The 20,974-nt window shown below is 45.0% G+C and overlaps 2 protein-coding genes across 10 annotated transcripts in view; one reads left to right on the top strand and one right to left on the bottom strand.

The window, feature by feature from the left end:
• OIP5 (Opa interacting protein 5) overlaps positions 1–7,941 on the bottom strand; it is a 22,299-nt gene extending 14,358 nt beyond the window's left edge. Inside the window, exons 1-2 of one of the 2 annotated variants that reach the window (XM_058427892.1) lie at positions 7,547–7,941; positions 7,222–7,288 (exon numbers count right to left, since the gene is read on the bottom strand). In XM_058427892.1, the coding sequence (XP_058283875.1) occupies positions 7,222–7,288; positions 7,547–7,940 (461 nt within the window). In that variant the 5' untranslated portion in view covers position 7,941. The remainder of the gene's footprint in view (positions 1–7,221; positions 7,289–7,546) is intronic. The other variant, XM_032175754.2, reaches the window with a different exon arrangement.
• The window catches only part of NUSAP1 (nucleolar and spindle associated protein 1), a 46,649-nt gene continuing 33,573 nt past the window's right edge, over positions 7,899–20,974 (top strand). For all 8 annotated transcript variants that reach the window (XM_032175753.2, XM_032175752.2, XM_032175751.2 and 5 more), the window contains exons 1-2: positions 7,899–8,357; positions 17,352–17,420. In XM_032175753.2, coding sequence (XP_032031644.1) covers positions 8,265–8,357; positions 17,352–17,420 — 162 coding nt within the window. In that variant the 5' untranslated portion in view covers positions 7,899–8,264. The remainder of the gene's footprint in view (positions 8,358–17,351; positions 17,421–20,974) is intronic.

Raw genomic sequence — 20,974 nt, 5'->3', positions numbered from 1 at the left:
ATCTCCTGACCTCGTGATCCGCCCGCCTCGGCCTCCCAAAGTGCTGGGATTACGAGCGTGAGCCACCGTGCCTGGCGTAACCCCATTTTTTTCTTCATATTCACGATTTGGCATGACTTCACATGCCTTCCTCACTAAGCTTAATCATTTCTAGCTTTTGATTTAAAATGAGAGACTTGCAACTTTTTCTTTCACTTGAACACTTAAAGGCCATTGTTGGGTTATTAATTGGCCTGAGAAGGCGAGACTGAATGGCTAGTTGGTGGAAGTCAAAACACATGCATGTATTGATTAAGTTTGCTGTCTTCAATGGGTGCAGTCTGTGGCATCCCACAATTACAATAGTAACAGCAAAGATCACTGGTCACAGATCAGCGTTAACAGACGTAATGATGAAAAGATTTTAAAAACTGCCAGAACTGGCCGGGCATGGTGGCTCACGCCTGTAACCCCAGCACTCTGGGAGGCCGAGGCAGGCGGATCATGAGGTCAGGAGATCAAGACCATCCTGGCTAACATGGTGAAACCCTATCTCTACTAAAACTACAAAAAAATTAGCTGGGTGTGGTGGTGGGCCCCTGTAAGTCCCAGCTACTCGGGAGGCTGAGGCAGGAGAATGGTGTGAACCCAGGAGGCTGAGCCTGCAGTGAGCCTAAATCACACCACTGCACTCCAGCCTGGGTGACAGAGCAAGCCTCCGTCTCAAAATAAATAATAAAAATAAAAACTGCCAGAATTACCAACATGGGACACAGAGACACAAAGTGAGCACATGCTGTTAGAAATGGTGTCAACAGACTTGCTCAACAAAAGCTTGTCACAAACCTTCAATTTGTTTTAAAAAAAAAAAAAAAAAAAAAAAAAAGCAGTCCCTGAGCTGGGCGCAGTGGCTCACACCCGTAATCCCAGCACTTTGGGAGGCCAAGGCAGGTGGATCACTTGAGGTCAGGAGTTCAGGACCAGCCTGGCAAACATGGCGGAACCCATCTCTAATAAAAATACAAAAATTAGCTGGGCGTGGTGGCATGCACCTGTAATCCCAGCTACTAGGGACGCTGAGGCAGGAGAGTTGCTTGAACCTGGGAGGTGGAGGTTGTGGTGAGCCAAGATCATGCCACTGCACTCCAGTCTGGGCAACAGAGCAAGACTCCGTCTCAAAAAAAAAAAAAACAAAAACCAACAACAAAAACTGCATTACCTGGGCTGGGCATAGTGGCTCACACCTGTAATCCCAGCACTTTGGGAGGCCAAGGTGGGCAGATCACTTGAGGTCAGGAGTTCGGGACCTGCATAGCCAACATGGCAAAACCCTGTCTCTACTGAAAATACAAAAGTTAGCTGGGTGTGGTACCGCACACCTGTCATCCCAGCTACTAGAGAGGCTAAGGCAGAAGAATTGCTTGAAGCCAGGGGGCAGAGGTTTCATTGAGCCAAGATCATGCCACTGGACTCTAGCCTAGATGACAGAGTGTGACTCCATCTCAAAAAAACAAACAAAAAAGCAGTATCTGCAAGTGCAGTAAAACACAGTATAACTATATTTTGTTGAATATTACCATAAAACAAGGAAAAGAAACTTGCAGTAAGTTCAGATAGTAAGATTAATGATATAGCAGTGCCTCAGTGGCTAAACCATAGTTTATGATTTAAAAAAATTTATCCTAAGTTGACTACTGTAGAAGAAAAAAAGAACTTCATTCCCACACTTTGCCTCTGATCATGTGTATAGTCTGTGGCTCCTTATTGTTTTTTGTTTTTGCTTTTTTGAGATGGAGTTTCGCTCTTGTTCCCCAGGCTGGAGTGCAATGGTGTTATCTCAGCTTACCACAACCTCCGCTTCCTAGGTGCAAGTGATTCTCCTGACTCAGCCTACCAAGCGAGTAGCTGGATTACAGGCATGCACCACCACGCTCAGCTAATTTTGTATTTTTACTAGAGACAGGGTTTCTCCATGTTGATCAGGCTGGTCTCGAACTCCTGACCTCAGGTGATCCGCCTGCCTAGGCCTCCCAAAGTGCTGGGATTACAGGTGTGAGCCACCGCACCCGGCCCCATATTTTTAACAATCTTACCACAGTAGGTACTACATCTCTAACCATCCGTGCTGAGCTGCTTTGGGTTGCCTTGCTCTGACACAAAGGGTTGGCATCACCTAGCTTGCTGGGCCTTCCATCATTACATTGGATCATGGGCACTGGAGGATATTATAGGAGGAAAATACTTCCAATACACTACCAAATACAACTGTTTCTCCATATCCTTATCAGTAGAATGAGGTCAACTAGACTGTTACCTTTTGGTTATAATAAGTCTGTGAATCTACAAGACAACAGGAAGTAATACCAAAGTGATGAAGAGTTGATTTACTGTATGTGATTTGTTTCAAAATACTCCAGGAATTAAAAAAAAAAAAAGTGAAGGGTATAGAGGAAAATAATTGTCAAAATATTAATAACTGTTGAAACTAGGTACCTGGGGCTTATTATAGTGTTTGTGGTACGTTTAAATTTTTTTTTTTTTTTTTTTTTTTTCTGAGATGGAGTCTTCCTCTTGTTGCCCAGGTTGGAGTGCAATGGCGTGATCTCGGATCACTGCAACCTCCGCCTCCTGGGTTCAAGCGATTCTCCTGCCTCAGCCTCCCCAGTAGCAGGGATTACAGGCGCCCGCCACCACGCCCAGCTAATTTTTATATTATTAGTAGAGATGGGGTTTCACTATGTTGTCCAGGCTGGTCTTGAACTCCTGACTTCGTGATTCTTCCGCCTCAGCCTCCCTAAGTGCTGGGATTACAGGCATGAGTCACTGCGCCCAGCCAGAATTGGGATATATCTTTAAAAAGAAAAGAGCCTGGGCGCAGTGGCTCACACCTGTAATCCCAACACTTTGGGAGGCCGAGGTGGGAGGATCACAAAGTCAGGAGATTAAGAACATCCTGGCCAACATGGTGAAACCCCATCTCTACTAAAATACATAAAATTAGCCAGATGTGGTGGCATGCACCTGTAGTCCCAGTTACTTGGGAGGCTGAGGCAGGGGAATCACTTGAACCCGGGAGGCACAGTTTGCAGTGAGCCAAGATTGTGCCACTGCACTTCAGCCTGGGCGACAGAGCAAGATTCCATCTCAAAAAAATAAAAAAAATAAAAAAATTGAAAAAGAAAAGAAAGGCTGAGTGCAGTGGCTCATGCCTGTAACGCCAGCACTTTGGGAGGCAAAGGTGGGCAGATCACTTGAGTTCAGGAGTTCAAAACCTGCCTGGGCAACATGGTGAAACCCTATCTCTACGACAAATTAGCTGGGCATGGTGGTGCATGCCTTATAGTCCTAGCTACTTGGGAGGCTGAGGTGAAAGGATGGCTTGAGCCTGGGAGGCGGAGGTTGCTCTCCATCCTGGGTAAAAGAGCCAGACTCCATCTCAAAAAATAAATAAATAGAAAAAAGTTTCTTATAAAGATCCTCAGCAAAATATTTATGGATAGAACGATATAATTTCAGGTATCTGCTTCAAACCATTGTGGAGGATAGTTATTTTGTTTTGTTTTAGAGATGAAGTCTCGCTATGTTGCCCATGATGGACTTGAACTCCTGGGTTCAAGTGATCCTCCCACCTTGGCCTCCAAGTGTTGGGATTACAGGTGTGAGCCAGCATGATAAGCCAACTATGATTTTAGATGAAATAAGATTGGCCAAGAGTTGTTAACTGCTCTAGTTTAGTGACAGGTAGACAGAGGTTCATTATATTCTTCTCTCGCGTTTGAATTTGCCATAACAATTAAAAAAAAATCTACTTCACTTATAATACAAACAAAATTCCATTTAAATAAAGATGCTGTTGAGCACAACAAAAGCTCAGGGTAACAAAGCTATTTCTAAGTGTCAACATACTATAATAATCCTTTTTAAAATTAGTTACAATAAATCCTCTACCAGTAAGAGAACAATAAAATGTAGATGGAAGTAACCTTGTATCTGTCAACTTTATGACTTTGAATCTAAGAGGTTCATGCCAATTGTAGAATGTTTAAATGTTGGAGGGAGTATATTTTAGGAGTATTCAAATATGACAGATTGAGAGGGATCAATTTATTTCACATGCCTCATTAAGAGTAAAGTTAAGGCCTGGCGTGGTGGCTCACACCTGTAATCCCAGCACTTTGGGAGGCTGAGGCAGGTGGATCACAAGGTCAGAAGTTCAAGACCAGCCTGGCCAACATGGTGAAACCCCATCTCTACTAAAAATACAACAATACAAAAATTAGCCAGGCATGGTGGCGTGTGCCTGTAATCCCAGCTACACGGGAGGCTGAGGTAGAATAGCTTGAACCCAGGTGGCGGAGGTTGCAGCGAGCTAAGATACCACCACTGTGCTCCAGCCTGGGACAGAGTAAGACTCCATCTCAAAAAAAAAAAAAAAAAAAAAGTAAAAAGAACCCGAGTCTGCTGTCTCTAAAATTTATGCTCTTTTAGCTGCATCAGTAATCATCCTCTTAATTCATTCTCTGACCCCATCTAGGTAATGAACGTACACTTAGAAAAAAATCAAGTTGTCTTGAGCTGTGCCATTTCATAATCCTCTCTGCAAGTCCCATATAGCTCATCTTACTCCACAAATACAGAAACACATGGGGCTCTCTATTTTTTTTTTTTTTTCAGATGGAGTCTCGATCTGTCGTCCAGGCAGTAGTGGTGCGATCTTGGCTCACTGCAACCTCTGCTTCCCAGGTTCAAGCCATTCTCCTGCCTCAGCCTCCCAAGTAGCTTGGACTACAGGCGCTTGCCACCTCGCCATCCTAATTTTTGTACTTTTAGTAGAGACGTGGTTTCACCATACTGGCCAGGATGGTCCCGAACTCCTGACCTTGTCATCTGCCTGCCTTGGCCTCCCAAAGTGCTGGGATTATAGGTGTAAGCCACTGCACCTGGCCTCCCTCTAGTTTTTTACAAAGCATCTAAACCAGCATTGTCTAATAGGAATATAATGTGAGTCACATATGTAATTTTAAATTTTCTATTCATTTTGCTTTTTTTTTTTTTTTTTTTTTGAGAAAGAGTCTTGCTCTGTTGCCCAGGCTGGAGTACAGTGGGATGATCTTGGCTCACTGCAACCCCTGCCTCCTGGATTCAAGCAATTCTCTGCCTCAGCCTCCCAAGTAGCTGGGATTACAGGCGCCCAGCTAATTTTTGTATTTCTAGTAGAAACGGAGTTTCACCATATTGGCTAGGCTGGTCTTGAACTCCTGACCTCGTGATCCACCCGCCTCGGCCTCCCAAAGTGCTGGGATTACATGCATCAGCCACCACGCCCAGCCTAATTTTGCTTTAAAAAACAAAATAAAAACAGGTGAAATTAGTTTTAAAATATTTTATTTAACCCAATATATCAAAAATGTCATTTCACCATGTAATCAATTTTTTTTTAAGACAGAGTTTCGCTCTTGTTGCCCAGGCTGGAGTGCAATGGCGCGAACTCAGCTCACCGCAACCTCCACCTCCCAAGTTCAAGCGATTCTCCTTCCTTAGCCTCCTGAGTAGCTGGGATTACAGGCATGTGCCACCATGCCCGGCTAATTTTGTATTTTTAGTAGAGACAGGGTTTCTCCATTTTGGTCAGGCTGGTCTCAAACTCCCGACCTCAGGTGATCTGCCTGCCATGGCCTCCCAAAAGTGCTGGGATTACAGGCGTTAGCCACCACTCCCAGCCGTAATCAGTATTTTTTTTTTTTTTTTTTGGTGTATAGAGCTGCTCTCTCTCCCCCCGCGGGGGGAGGGCGGGGGGACTTTCGTGGCCACTACAAGCTCCACCTCCCGGGTTCACGCCATTCTTCTGCCTCAGTCTCCTGAGTAGCTGGGGCTACAGGCACCCACCACCATGCCTGGCTAATTTTTTGTATTTTTAGTAGAGACGGGGTTTCACCGTGTTAGCCAGGATGGTCTCGATCTCCTGACCTTGTGATCCGCCTGCCTCAGCCTCCCAAAGTGCTGGGATTACAGGCATGAGCCACCGCACCCGGCCTGTAATCAGTATTTGTAGATGATTAATTTTTCTGTACTAAGTCTTTGAAATCCAGTGTGTATTGTTCGTTCACAGCATATCTCAATGCAAATTTAATAATATATAATAGCTACATATGACTAGTGATTACAGTATAGGACAGTACGGGCCTGGATTCATTATCCTCTTCTCCAAGAGCACATTCAGGAACCTTCTGCCTCTGGCCCCAGAATACACCCAATTCCAAGCAGGCAATTGCTCCTTCTTGCTTTGTCCCCTTTAGGTGGGAAGGGGACTCCTATAGCGATAGGGAGTGTCTTTTATTCAGGAAAAAGAAAGGGGGCTGTGGGTCTAACTCCGTTTTTGAAGTTTGTCCAAGCTGCAGAAATCCTCCTGGTTACTGGACAAAGCAACTAAGAATTCCTATACTTTAACCCTAACGTTGAATCAAACTGGTCAGAATGAAATGAATTGTCTCAATGTTAAAGCCAAAACTCAAAATTGAGGAGCCTTGCAATACCAAATTCACTGACTGCTTTATTGTCACTTGTAAATCATAGTACAGGCAGGTCGCAAAGTTTACCAGGCAGTATTCAAGTACGTAACATTCTAGTTGTGTTTTTCTCCAGTTTCTGGGGTTACTGAAGAATTAGCCCTGGCATAGCTTATTACAAACTAACCATAATAGCAAACTTAAAAGGTCTAATATCACGCGTGGGCAACATACGAAGGCCTCTACAAAAAATTAAAAAATTAGCCGGGAGTGGTGGTGTGTGCCTGTAGTCCCAGCTACTCCGGAGGCTGAGGTTGGGAGGATAGCTTGAGCCAGGAAGGTAGGGGCTGTAGTGAGCTATGATCGCACCACTGCACTCCAGCCTGGGGGAGAGCAAGACTGTCTCAAAAAGTTCTAATATCTAAAAGGATTGCAGTTTATAGTATGTTATTCTCACTGTAAACCAAAAGGTTATTTTTTTCTTTTTTCCACTACTAGATAAATCTTTCTTAGCCTCACTTCATTTGTACAAGCCACCTGGGAGAAGTGGCCCTCAGGAAGATCCTAAAACCTGTACACAAATACAACTTTTTCATTTCATTAATACATCAAGTTCATATAAGACTGAAACAGGTAAAAGCGGCATCCCAAACTGTTTTCTCCTCGTACATGTCAGTTCCACGCTCTTCAGTCTCAAAGTCAGGGACTAGAGACCAATGTAATTATCAATACGTACCTGCCTTTGAGTGAACCTTCAATGCCAACTAGGAAGGGCGCTTCCAAAACGACGTTATTTGTAACTCCTAGGAAGACAAACACGGGTCAGAACCCATACTCTGCGGGCCTTGAAATGGAAAATCTCTCCTCTAGACAGACTCATCCTGGCCATAAATATCAGGAAACTCCCCGATTCCCTGCCCCATCTCCAGGCCAAGGAGTTATTTGCTTCCAAATTTTCATCCCGTTTTCTTCCCCAGGTGGTTCTCCGCCACCCGGTGGAAAAAGCGGGAACACCCTCTCGGGCTAGCCTCTGCCTTTCCCGAACGCCTCACTGCACTCACTGGAGAAGACCACGGCCCCGAGGGACCGCGACAGGTCCCAGGCGAGGTGCACCGAGTCGGCGAGCACTGCGTGGCACTGTGCGCACTGGAACACAGCGCACCTCTCAGGCTGCAGCCAAGACGGCAGCTGCGGGCCGGAGGCCGGCTCCTCAGCCCCCAGCCCTGCGGGGCCGAGCGGCGAGGACCCCTTCAACACCTGCGTATCCCACTCCATGGAAGTCGTAGAAGAAGCTTCGTCAATCGCCCTCTCAGTGCCATCACAAAAGTCACCCCGGGGCGGCGTTGCACAATGCGAGCGATGCCGAAGCAGCTGAGCCGCCATCTTCCCGCAGCCGCCGCCTTCGTTTCGAATACACGCCAGGCCCCGCCCCAAGCACAGCTCCTGCGTCCTCATTGGACATCGTGGGCAATCCAAGCACTGGAGTCCGAGTCCGCGCACTCGTTACCTGAACAGGCCTTACGGGCCGTTTGGCGCCTGCGTATTCGTGAGGTGTGAGAAAAGCGCGCGTCTGTTGGGACGGGAAATCAGCCTTTCTATTGGTCAGGGTTAGAAACCCCGCCTTTGAGGCGTTTTCAACCAATGGAAGCGCGGCATTCTTCATTTAAACTGTCTATAAATTTCTGCTTAGTCAAAGTTAAGAGTGGCGCCAGGGATTTGAACCGCGCTGAAGAAGTTTGGTGATCCATCTTCTGAGTATCGCCGGGATTTCGAATCGCGATGATCATCCCCTCTCTAGAGGAGCTGGACTCCCTCAAGTACAGTGACCTGCAGAACTTAGCCAAAAGTCTGGGTCTCCGGGCCAACCTGAGGGTACGGCGCTAGCGGTGCAGGTCCCTGGGCGGGCGCGGCGGGAATAGCGGCCTCGGAGGGATGCGGTGCGAAGGGACCGAGAGGGAAGCCCGGGGACTGAGGCAGCTGTCCCTGCCCCTCGGGCGGTAGATGTGGTTCACGGTAGTCCCAGTTAGAACTCTGATAAACGGAAGAGGAACTGTAGTTTTCACCTCATTTTGAAGCTGGCTTGTCTGGGTGCTCACATGATAAGCTCTGTTCCGAGGGGTGGTTTATTGTTTTTTGTTTTGTTTTGTTTTGAAATTACTTTATACCTCTCAGGGCGTGGATTACGAAACGCAGGCCCAGAAAGCACAAGGGGTGTCGTTAATCGTTAGACAAGTAAATAATTGGCTCAGCTTCTGGAAAACCCCAAACAGACTTCAGTGATTTGTAATTTTGCCGATAATCTCTTGAAACTTTATTGATGGACCTGTCAGGAAAAAAAAAATCGACTTTTAGGGGACCACCTCCTTGGGTAAACTTTTATAACTCAGCCCTGATCTAGTATAGTCATGTACTTATTGATGACTGTTGTTTTGATGGTCTCTATCAAAACCAGTAAGGTCTTTGACTCCGAGGCTACAAGATGTTTGGAGAGTTGGCCCGGCGCTGTGGCTCACGCCTGTAATCCCAGCACTTTGGGAGGCCGAAGCAGGCGGATCACCTGAGGTCAGGAGTTCGAGACTCAGCCTGGCCATTAAAAAATTAGCCGGGCGTGGTGGCACACGCCTGTGATCCCAGCTTTTTGCCTGTGATCCCAGCTACTTGGGGGGCTGAGGCAGGAGAATCGCTTGAACCTGGGAAGCCGAGGTGGCAGTGAGCCAAGATCGCACCACCGCACTCCAACTTAGGTGACAGAGCGAGACTCAGTCTCAAACAAAACAAAAACAAAAACAGGATGTTAGGAGATTTGGGGATTTAATGTAGGATAGCGGTTTTATATATTTTGTTAATAGTTGAGACTTCCCACATAATACTGCTGTATACTCTGGAGGTTTCTCCTGCAGGGTGTGATACAGTGAATAAATGCCTAAATCAATTGTCACAAATGTTTTTTTTATTTGTTTGTTTGTTTTTTCTTTGAGACCGAGTCTCGCTCTGTCACCCAGGCTGGAGTGCAGTGGTGCGATCTCGGCTCACCGCAACCTCCGCCTCCCGGGTTCAAGCGATTCTCCTGCCTCAGCCTCCTGAATAGCTGGGATTACAGGCGCGTGTCACCACGTCCAGCTAATTTTTGTATTTTTGGTAGAGATGGGGTTTCACCATGTTGGTCAGGCTGGTCTCGAACTCCTGACCTCGTGATCCGCCCGCCTCAGCCGCTAAAGTGCTGGGATTACAGGCGTGAGCCACAGCGCATGGCCTAAATTGTTTAAACAAAATAATCAGGGCCTAAGTGCCTGTTGGGGCTGAATGACCAAAAGGTTTTCCTTGGAGATATTTCTGGGCTGTAGTGGTTAGTGGCTCCCCTACACTTCATAAACAAAGCCTTAATATCTCAGCCTGAATTCCTTAGGCTTTTTTGCTGCGTAGCTAGAATCTTTTATCCAAGGCTGCATCCCTGAACACTTGGCACTTTTATCTATCTTTGTCCCACTGCTCATTTTGACCCTCTGGCCTCAGATCACCTTCTTTCTCCTTTATCTGCCTGGCTGTGTGTGTGTGTGTGTGTATGTGTGTGTATTTTTAGTAGAGATAGGGTTTTGCCGTCTTGCCCAGGCTGGTCTTGAACTCCTGGGCTCAAGCGATCCTCCAGCCACAGCCTCCCAAAGTCCTGGGATTACAGGAGTGACCCACCACGCCTGGTCCATATCAAGTATTTATATGTGAATCAAGTATTTATAGGTGAAATGTTATGATACCTGTAAAATTTGCTGTAAAATACTCAAGGAAAAAGAGAGGGAAACTAGATGAAGTAAGAACAGAAGAATGTTAATAATTACTGAAACTGGAGATGGGTACATGGGGGGATTGCACTATTCTCTCTACTTTTTTAGGTTTGAAATTTTCCATAATAAGATGTTTTAAATTATTAACTTGGTACAACCCAAGAGCTCATTATTTATAATTTATAGTATATATAGTATTAATAATTTATAGTATATACTATATTTATATTTACTAGTATAAATATATAATGTATATACTAGTATCTATAAATATACTAGTATACTAAATATGCTAAATACACTATAAAATATACTAATATATAAATATACTATATAAATATACTAAAATACTGTATTAATATATATACTAGATAAATATAGTATACTATAAATATATAAATATACTAAATTTATTTAGCATATTCAGTATTTAGTATATATTAGTATATATACTATACTATACTATATATACTAAATATATTTAATATACTAAATATACTAAATATATTATACTATAAATAAATATAAATATACTATAACATACTAAATATTATACTATATACTAAATATACTATATAATATACTAAATATACTATATTTTTATGTATACTCGTATATTTGTACTAGTAAAATTTATTTAAATTGTAGTGTTTCATTTTAATCAAATCTTGATAATTTTACTAGTATGATATTATTAAAAATAAATTTATGGCCGGGCATGGTGGCTTGCGTCTGTAATCCCAGCATTTGGGAGGCCAAGGCAGGTGTATCACCTGAGGTCAGGAGTTTGAGACCAGACTGGCCAGCATGGCAAAACCCCATCTGTACTAAAAATACAAAATTTAGCCAGGCGTGGTGGGGGGCACCTGTAATCCCAGCTACTCGGGAGGCTGAGGCAGGAGAATTGCTTGAACCCAGGGAGGCAGACGCTGCAGTGAGCCAAGATCACGCCATTGCACTCCAGCCTGGGCAACAAGAGTGAAACTCCATCTAAAAATAATAATAGCAATAATAATAAATAAATATATAGGAGATAATATTAGCTCTTTTGAGAGACTTCTCTTAATGGTATAGCAATTTGAAGGAGCCGGTTATTAACGTTAGTGTGGCGACTGGTCCTTTTGTCACTCATGCCCTCACTTACTTTCTTTCGAGCTTAAATTACAAGCACTGGCACTATTTCCACTTCCTTGCACCTCCCTATACTCACCTGGCAAAACCCAAGCCTGATTAAACCCAGCTGTGTGCTTAATCTTTGCCTATACCTCTGCAGCTAACTGTAGTTGGAGAAAACACCTAACTTTGTTGAGCGAACTTATTTTAAATATGCAACTGTAAACCTTAATATGGGCGTTTGATCTTCCTCCTTTTTTTTTTTTTTTTTTTTTTTGAGATAAGGTCTCGCTCTGTTGCCCAAGCTGCAGTGGCACAATCAGACCTCACTGCAGCCTCAACCTCTCAGGCTCAAGGCATCCTCCCACCTCAGCCTCCCAAGTAGCTGGTATTACAGGCACATGCCACCACACCTGGCCCATTTTCTTCTTAGTCATGAACTTTCCTACTTTTGAGGATAATTACTTTTTATCATCTTGACTCAACTTGGCTCCCTTCCCTCCCTTGATGACTTTACCTCATAGGTCATGGGAAAATAGATGCAATCAACAGAAAACTGCCTCATCGTTCAACCACCAAATCCCCTCCTTTTTTTTCTTTTTTTTTGAGACAGGGTCTTGCTCTGTCAGCCAGCCTGGAGTTCTCTGGAGTGCAGTGGCATAATCAGGACTCACTGCAGCCTCAACCTCCAGGGCTCAAGCAATCCTCCCACCTCAGCCCCCTGAGTAGCTAGGACTACAGGCATGACCACCCTGCCTGGCCAATTTTTTTTTTTAATTTTAGTAGAGATGAGTCTGACTATGTTGCCCTGTCTGGTCTCCAACTCCTGAGATTCAGCAATCCTCGTGCCTTGGCCTCCCAAAGTGCTGGGATTACAGGCATGAGCCCCTAGGCTTGGCCCCACCACCAAACCTTCTAGCCAACCTGCATCTACATCCGCATACTCTGCTTCTTTGCCTGTCTAAGGGCAACCTTTCCATTTATGCTGAAGATCCTGGGCCCTCTTGCTTCCCCTAGGACTACATTCCTACAATTAGAACCTCTCTCCTGCATTAATTTCTCCACTCTGCTAGCTTATTTGCCATAAGGCATGCAATCATGTTTTACTATCACCCATCTTTTAAAAAAATAAAAAAGCCAAAATCCTCTCCTGATCCCATGTCCTCATTCCATCTACTGCCCTATTTCTCTGTTCTTTTCTACTGAAATTGCTTTATTAAGGTCACCATCTTACAAAGCTTGTGTTCCCTCTCTCCCCTCACCTGTGCCTATCAGTAGCATTTGGCATGATTGAACATTCCCCTCTGCTCCAGCCACTTTCTGTTCTAGACTTTGATATTTCACTCTGTCCTGCCTTACTAGCACTTCTTTCTAGTCTCCTTGGTTGGTTCTTCATCTGCCAGATCTCTAAATGTGGAGTGCCCCCAGGGCTCTCTTCCTGGCTGTCTTTTCTCTAACTGTGCTCTATCCCTCAGTGATCTTATCCACGCCATTTTTTTTTTTTTTTTTTTGAGTCGCAGTCTTGCTCTGTCACCCAGGCTGGAGTGCAGTGGTGTAATCTCGGCTCACTGCAACCTCCACTTCCCAGGTTCAAGTGATTCTCCTGCCTCAGCCACCCGAGTTCCTGGGATTACAAGGTGCCTGCCACCATGCCCAGCTAATTTTTTTGTATTTTTAGTAGAGACAGGATTTCACCATGTTGGCCGGGCTGGTTTCAAACTCCTGACCTCAAGTGATCCACCTGCCTTGGCCTCCCAAAGTGCTGGGTTTACAGGCATGAGCAACTGCGTCCGGCCCATTCCCATAAGTTAAAATTTACCCAAAAGCTAATGCCTCCCAAACCCACATCTCCAGTAGGACCTCTCTCTCCCCTAGGATGCTGACTCGTGTATTTAAGTAGATTTTCAACAACACAGTCAGGTCCAAGCATTGACAGTCTCTTCCCCATCTCAGTACATGGTTCAGGCCCAGTTTGGATCACCCTGGATTCCTCTCTTCTTCACCCACAGCCATCCATCCTTGTCAGCACCTCCTCCTAAACAGACCTGAAATCTGACCTCTGGGCACCATCTCCAATGCTGCAAACCTGTGCCACAGCACTCTCATCTCTTGACCACTGCCTCAGTCTCCCTACTGGGCTTCCTGCCTCAACTCTTACCTCACGAAATAGTGTTCTCTTGGTAGTTGGAGTGATATTTGAAACTTAGGGAAAAGAAAAAAAAGAGAGAGAGACCAAGCACAATGGCTCATGCCTGTAATCCCAGCACTTTGAGAGGCCGTGGTGGGTGGATCACTTGAGGCCAGGAGTTCGAGACCGGCCTGGCCAGCATGACAAAACCCCGTCTCTACTAAAAAAAAAAAAAAAAAAAAAAAATTAGCCAGGCGTGGTGGCATGTGCCTGTAATCCCAACTACTCGGGAGGATGAGGCACGAGAATCCCTTGAACCTGAGAGGTGGAGGCTGCAGTGAGCCAAGATCACGGCACCGCACTCCACCTTGGGCGACAGAGTGAGACTCTGTCTCCAAAAAAAAAAGAAACTTAGAACGTGTCTTTTTCTGCTCAGTGCCCTCCAATGACTTCCCTCACATCTAAAATAAAATCTAAACTCTTTCCAGTGTAATGAGAGAAACTTAGTTTGACCCCGATTTGGAGGGAAATTTTTTTAAAAAGAAAATAGCTAAAATTGGAGAGAAGGAAATTTCATTATGGGCCACATATTAGGTGATATTAGGAAATTATTGCTTTTCCTGAGTACACTAATGCATTAGAGGTTATGTGGGAAAATCTCTTCTTATATCTAGGAGATGTGGCTGATATATTTAGTGGTGAAGAATCATGATGTCTGGAACTTATTTTCAAATTCTTTCACAAGAAGTATATATTAATGTAGAGAAACCAAATATGAGACAATGCAAATGATTGTTGAGTCTTGGTGGGAAATATGAGTGTTTATTACACTACTTCAACTTTTCTTTTTCTTTTCTTTTTTTTTTTTGAGACGGAGTTTCGCTTGCCCAGGCTGGAGTGCAGTGGTATGATCTCAGCTCACCGCAACCTCCACCTCCTGGGTTCAAGCAATTCTCCTGCCTCAGCCTCCCAAGTAGCTGGGATTACAAGCATGTGCCACCACGCCCAGCTAATTTTGTATTTTTAATAGAGACAGGGTTTCTCCATATTGTTCAGGCTGGTCTGGAACTCCTGAACTCAGGTGATCTGACTGCCTCAGGCCTCCCAAAGTGCTGGGATTATAGGCGTGAGCCACCGCACCCAGCCTACTTTGACTTTTCTATAGGCCTGACGTTTTTTTCTAATAACAATTTAGGGGAAGAGATTAATTTTTTTTTTTTTTTTTTAGACAGTTTCGCTCTTGTCACCCAGGCTGGAGTGCAGTGGTGCAATTCCGGCTCACTGCAACCTCCACCTCCCGGGTTCAAGCGATTCTCCTGCCTCAGCCTCCTGAGTAGCTCAGACTACAGGTGCCCGCCACCACGCCCAGCTAATTTTTGTATTTGTTGCAGATGGGGTTTCACCCTGTTGGCCAGGCTGGTCTTGAACTCCTAACTTTGGGTGATATGCCCGCCTCGGCCTCCCAAAGTGCTAGGATTACAGGCATTAGTCACTGCACCTGGCCGAAATTCATAATTTTTGCTGTGGCCTTTACCTCTCTACTTGACCCAGCCTCTGGTCACATCTCTGATCTCCCTGCCCTCCATACACCTCAGTGTTCACCATACTCCTACTATAAGGGCAGTTTCTGTCTTTCAAATGGGTCTGTCTCAGGTCTCCTGTTCTTGGTGCTAACTCTGCTTGGAGCGCTCTTCACCTGCTGCCTCTTTCCTCATTCACATCTCAGTTCAAGCTACCACCTCAGAGAGGCCTTTCCCAGCCATCCTAATTCAGGTAGCATCCCCACCCCACCCCAGTTGCCCAGTTTTATTTTTGCATCATAATACCTGATGTCATATCATTCATTTCCAGCTTTCTTGGGTAACAGACTGTTTCACCTCTGCTAGAAGATCCTGGAGGGCAATCACCTTGTCTGTTTAATTCATCACTCTCTAGTGTCTGGAACAGTGCCAGCACAATAAATGCTTGTTGAAGGAATACATGAATATATGCTGATAAGTAACATCTGCACCTTCAGCACAACTCTTGAACACCACCTCATATCATTCAACCTCCTTACTGGGTTCTGCCACAGGTGCCTCACTTCATGCATTTTTGTATGTTTGGTGAGATTTTAAAGATATATTAAGAGAGTATTAGAAAAATCAAGAATGCCTGAATTCTGCCCTGCCAATCATCCCCTTCCCAGAGAAAACCCCAAGGGTGGTTCAGGGAACAAGTAGAAAATAAGGTACCACTTTATTACTAGCTGAAATGGTGCCTAATATCTTGATGCAGAGCATTCTGGTAAAGTGGATTGGAGACTGTGGCTTAGGCTTGCACCACAAGCAAAAGCTTGAGCACAAACCAAATTTCAGGATCTCTGCCATTCTCTACTGGACACATGGCCCATGATAAAAGGCGTGAGAAGAATAGAGCCAAACCTGGTGGCTGGGCCCACCTTGAGAAGGATGGCTCTGGCCCTCAACTGCATGGCTGGGTGGCAGAGGAAGAAAAAGAGAACCCAACCAAAAAACTTGACTTTTTTTTTTTAAAACGGAGTCTTGCTCTATCGCCCAGACTAGAGTGCAGTGGCGTCATCTCCTCGGCTCACTGCAACCTTCGCCTCCTGGGTTCAAGCAATTCTCCTGCCTCGGCCTCCCAAGTAGCTGGGACTACAGGCACACACCACCATGCCCAGCTAATTTTTGTATTTTTATTACAGACAGGGTTTCACCATGTTGGCCAGGCTGGTCTAAAACCCCTAACCTCATGATCCACCTGCCTCAGCCTCCCAAAGTGCTGGAATTACAGGCACGAGCCACCCCGCTCAACCAAACTTGACTTTTAAAGCACAGGAAAATGTAACCAATCAAATCAACATTCTTCTTTCAGGAAAGAACAAGAAGGGAGGTTTTCCTAGGCTGGGAAGAGAAGCTCAGTGTTCCCTCCCCCCCGCAGAGACCTATAACCATCCCCCTAAGACCCCATCACCTTTTGCATTCCTTATCTTAGGGACCGCACCACACTTCACCAGCTGTCCAAGCCAGAAACCTTGGCATAACAAAGCTTGCCTCTTCCTCAACTCTCATGTTCACACTGATTTCTCTTCCTAAGAAGGTTTTGACTTCATCCACACTGCCTTAGCACCCCCCGCTCTAGTTCAGGCCACAGCATCTCTGGCTCATCCCCATCAAATGCATCTTGCACAATGTGCAGGTAGAGTAATCATTCTGAGTAATGCAAAATTGGTCATCCACTGCCTTGCTGCAAACTCTTCAGAGATTGCCCTTTTCTCTGAGGGGTAAAGTTCATACTCTTTAAAGGCTTACAAGGCCTGGTAACATCAGGGCCCTGCTCACTTTCCCAGCATTGTCTCCTACTATCTCCTACAACAGCTCCATGTTCCAGCCACACTGAACTTAAGTTCTGCAGACTCCACCCTCATTGTTGCCTTGCTGTGCCATTCCTCTACCTGTTTCTCTACGTTCTCTCCTTTTCATCCTTCAGATCTCAGCAATTAGAGACATCACATCTTTATCTGAGAACTGCCCTGTGCAGATACTTGCTGAAGTGTAACCTGGCAGTCCCAGCTTTGATGGCCATGCTTACCTATGTTCTTATGACAGCCTGAGCCTCCTAGCATGGGCATTTACCCCACTGTATTGCAATTGCCTCTTTCCTTGTCTAACTTTCCCACTCAGATGTGAAATTCCTTAGAGCAGAGACCCATTCTTTCTAAGTAATGGTTCTAGTCCTATGGTCTGACCAGAGTACATTTAATAAATACAAGAACAGCAAAAAATGTTCAAGATATCTTCCTTGTTTATTTGACTTTTGGCTCTAATAATAAGGTCTCTCTTGCAGGCAGACAAGTTGTTAAAAGCCTTGAAAGGCCACATTAAACATGAGGCAAGAAAAGGAAATGAGAATCAGGTGAGTAATGTTTTTCATGTTTACCTGTTAGCTAGCAAAAGAATATTTGGTTAATGGTCAATTAACACACAGCTAGTGCTGATTTAAGACATGCTGTTGGCCGGGTGTGGTGGCTCACGCCTATAATCCTAGCACTTTGGTAGGCAGAGGCAGGTGGATCACTTGAGTCCAGGAGTTCGAGTCTAGCCTGGCCAACATGGTGAAACCCCGTCTCTACTAAAAATACAAAAATTAGCCAGACATCGTGGCGGGAGCCTGTAATCCCAGCTACTCAGGAGGCTGAGACAGGAAGAATTGCTTGAACCCGGGAGGCGGAGGTTGCAGTGAGCCAGGATCGTGCCACTGTACTCCAGCCTGGGTAACAGAGCAAGACTCCGTTCTAAAAAAAAAAAAAAAAAAAAAAAAAAATGCTGTTTATTGAAAAAGAGATCATTATTGGTAATAGTGCCAAGGACTGAATCCTTTCAGATTAACTATCTGCTGTTGTGAATGGTGAAACTGTTTTGCGCCAAGTAATCTGTTGAATAACATGTTTTTACACAAATACAAAGGCTGAGTACTAGTTGCCAAATATTATGAGAGATGGCATGATTTGAGTAGAGAGGGAACTGGATTTGAAATCAGAAACACCTTGGTCAAGTACCAGCTCTCATTTATTTCTCTGCAACATTAGAAAACTCAAACTCCTCTTCTTTAAAATGGAAATAATATCTGTTCTGCTGAACTGAGTGTTGTGAGCATCACATGAAGTAAGGATTGTGAAAGTGACTTGTAAGCTATAAAACACTGCTGATGGCTGATGGGAGTTGTCATGGCTGCTTCAGACCCACATCAAAGATTTTTGATAAGGCATGACTCCTAAACGGATGAATGAGTGCTCCATTAGAGCCAAGATTGTTTTATTCTTTTTGTTGTTGTAGTTGTTGAGACAGAATCTTGCTGTCATCCAGGCTGGAGTGCAGTGGTGTGTTCTCAGCTTGCTGCAACCTCCATCTCCTGGGGTCAAGCAATTCTCCTGCCTCAGCCTCCTGAGTAGCTGGGATTACAGGCATGCACCACCAGGCCTGGCTAATTTTGTATTTTTAGTAGAGACAGGGTTTCTCCATGTTGGTCAGGCTGGTCTCAAACTCCCGACCTCGGGTGATCCCCCCACCTTGGCCTCCCAAAGTGCTGGGATTACAGGGGTGAGCCACTGTGCCCGGCCCTTTTTTTTTGTATATTTAGTAGAGATGGGGTTTTCACCATGTTGGTCAGGCTGGTCTCAAACTCCTGACCTCAGTTGATCTACCTGCTTCAGCCTCCCAAAGTGCTGGGATTACAGGTGTGAGCCACCACACCTGGCGTCAAATTTATTTTTGATTCCAGGCTTTAATTAACTGAAAATAGACAAGAACTATTTTTGAATTCTAGCTTTAAAAGTTTCTATATCAATGAATTTCTTTTTTATGGTTATAGATACATGATTGTAGTGCCATTTGAAATTAAAATTATAGGCCAGGTGCAGTGGCTCACACCTGTAATCCCAGCACTTTGGTAAGCTGAGACGGGTGGATCACTTGAGGTTAGGAGTTTGAGACCAGCCTGGGCAACATGGTGAAACCCCATCTCTACTAAAATACAAAAATTAGCTGGGCATGGTGGCGCACACCTGTAGTCCCAGCTACTCAGGAGGCTGAGGCAGGAGAATCACTTGAATCCATGAGGCAGATGTAGTGAGCAGAGACCAAACCATTGCACTCCACCCTGGGAGACAGAATGAGACTCCATCTCAAAAAAAAAAAAAAACAACAAAAAATTGTCTCTTTATATTCCAGCAACATGTGTAACTCAAAGGTACTGCTTCTAGGTTGGTGCAAATGTAATTGTGGTTTTTGTCATTACTTTAAAAATTGACAAAAACCAGGCCAGGCGCGGTGGCTCACACCTGTAATCCCAGCACTTTGGGAGGCTGAGGCAGGTGAATCATGAAGTCAAGAGATCAAGACCATCCTGGCTAACATGGTGAAACCCCGTCTCTACTAAAAATACAAAAAATTAACCAGGCGTGGTGGTGGGCGCCTGTTGTCCCAGCTACTCAGGAGGCTGAGGCAGGAGAATGGCTTGAACCCAGGAGGCGGAGCTTGCAGTGAGCCGAGATCATGCCACTGCACTCCAGCCTGGGCGACAAAGCAAGACTCCATCTCAAAAAAAAATGACAAAAACCAAGCCGGGCATGGTGGCTCACGTCTGTAATACCAGCACTTCGGAAGTCCAAGGTGGGTGGATCACCTGAGGTCAGGAGTTCAAGACCAGTCTGGCTAACATGGCAAAACACTGTCTCTACTAAAAATACAAAAATTAGCCAAGCATGGATGCACACAGCTGTACTCCCAGCTACTTGAGAGGATGAGCCAGGAGAATTATTTGAACCTGGGATTCAGATGTTGCAGTGAGCCAAGATTACGCCGCTGCATTCCAGCCTAGGCAACAGAATGAGACTCTGTCTCCGAAAAAAGAAAAAAAAACACCGCACTTACTTTCGCACCAACCTAATACATGGAAACAGTTTCTCTTACTTTTTTTTTGAGACAGGGTCTCACTCTAACCCAGGCTGGAGTGCAATGGTGCAATCAGGGCTCACTGCAGCCTGGACCTCCCAGGCTCAAGCGATGCTCTTGCCTCGCTCCCCTGAGTAGCTGGGACTACAGCTGTGTATCACCATTCCTGGCTATTTTTTGTATTTTTAGTAGAGACGAGGTTTCACAATATTGCCTGGGCTGGTCTCAAACTCCTCGGCTCAAGTAGTTTGCCTACCTCTGCCTCCCAAAGTGCTGGGATTACAGATGCTCTGCCAGTTTCTCCTCTTTTACTTTCTTCTCCATGACTGTCAGGGAGTTGGAAAGTGGGATCCAGATCACATTTTTCTATTCTCATGTAAAAACCCCTGCTTCTTTTTTAGCTCATCTTGAAAAGGCCAAAGATAAAGGGAAAAAAAAATCTCTGCTCCTTTGAAATTTATGATCACCTATTTTTTTCTTTCTTTTTTTTTTTTTTTTTTTTTCTGAGTTTCACTCTTGCTGCCCAGGCTGGAGTGCAATGACACGATCTCGGCTCACCGCAACCTCCACCTCCTGAGTTAAAGCGATTCTCCTGCCTCAGCCTCCCAAGTAGCTGAGATTACAGGCATGTGCCACCACACCCGGATAATTGTGTATTTTTAGTAGAAACGGGGTTTCACCATGTTTGTCAGGCTGGTCTCAAACTCCCAACCTCAGGTGATCCTCCCACCTCGGCCTCCCAAAGTGCTGGGATTCCAGGGGTGAGCCACCGCATATGCTTACCTATTTTAATCTCCCATCTGCTGAGCTCCTAGTTACTCTCTAGTGTTCTCTGTCTCATTGTCATCATTTCCTCATGTCCTCATCTTATTTTGGACAAGTTCAAAGGTCCATCTGGATGTCTCTTCTTACTACTGTGGCCTCCTTGTCCCTTAATGCTAGTGATCTTTGTTTTTGCTCTTGATCAGCCATCTACTTCTCTGGGCATATCCTGGACCTTACATCACTTGGAACTAT

This window comes from Hylobates moloch, unplaced genomic scaffold (genome assembly GCF_009828535.3).
Source record: "Hylobates moloch isolate HMO894 unplaced genomic scaffold, HMol_V3 SCAFFOLD_14, whole genome shotgun sequence".
Taxonomy (NCBI): domain Eukaryota; kingdom Metazoa; phylum Chordata; class Mammalia; order Primates; family Hylobatidae; genus Hylobates; species Hylobates moloch.
This window is presented reverse-complemented; position numbering and strand designations above follow the sequence as displayed.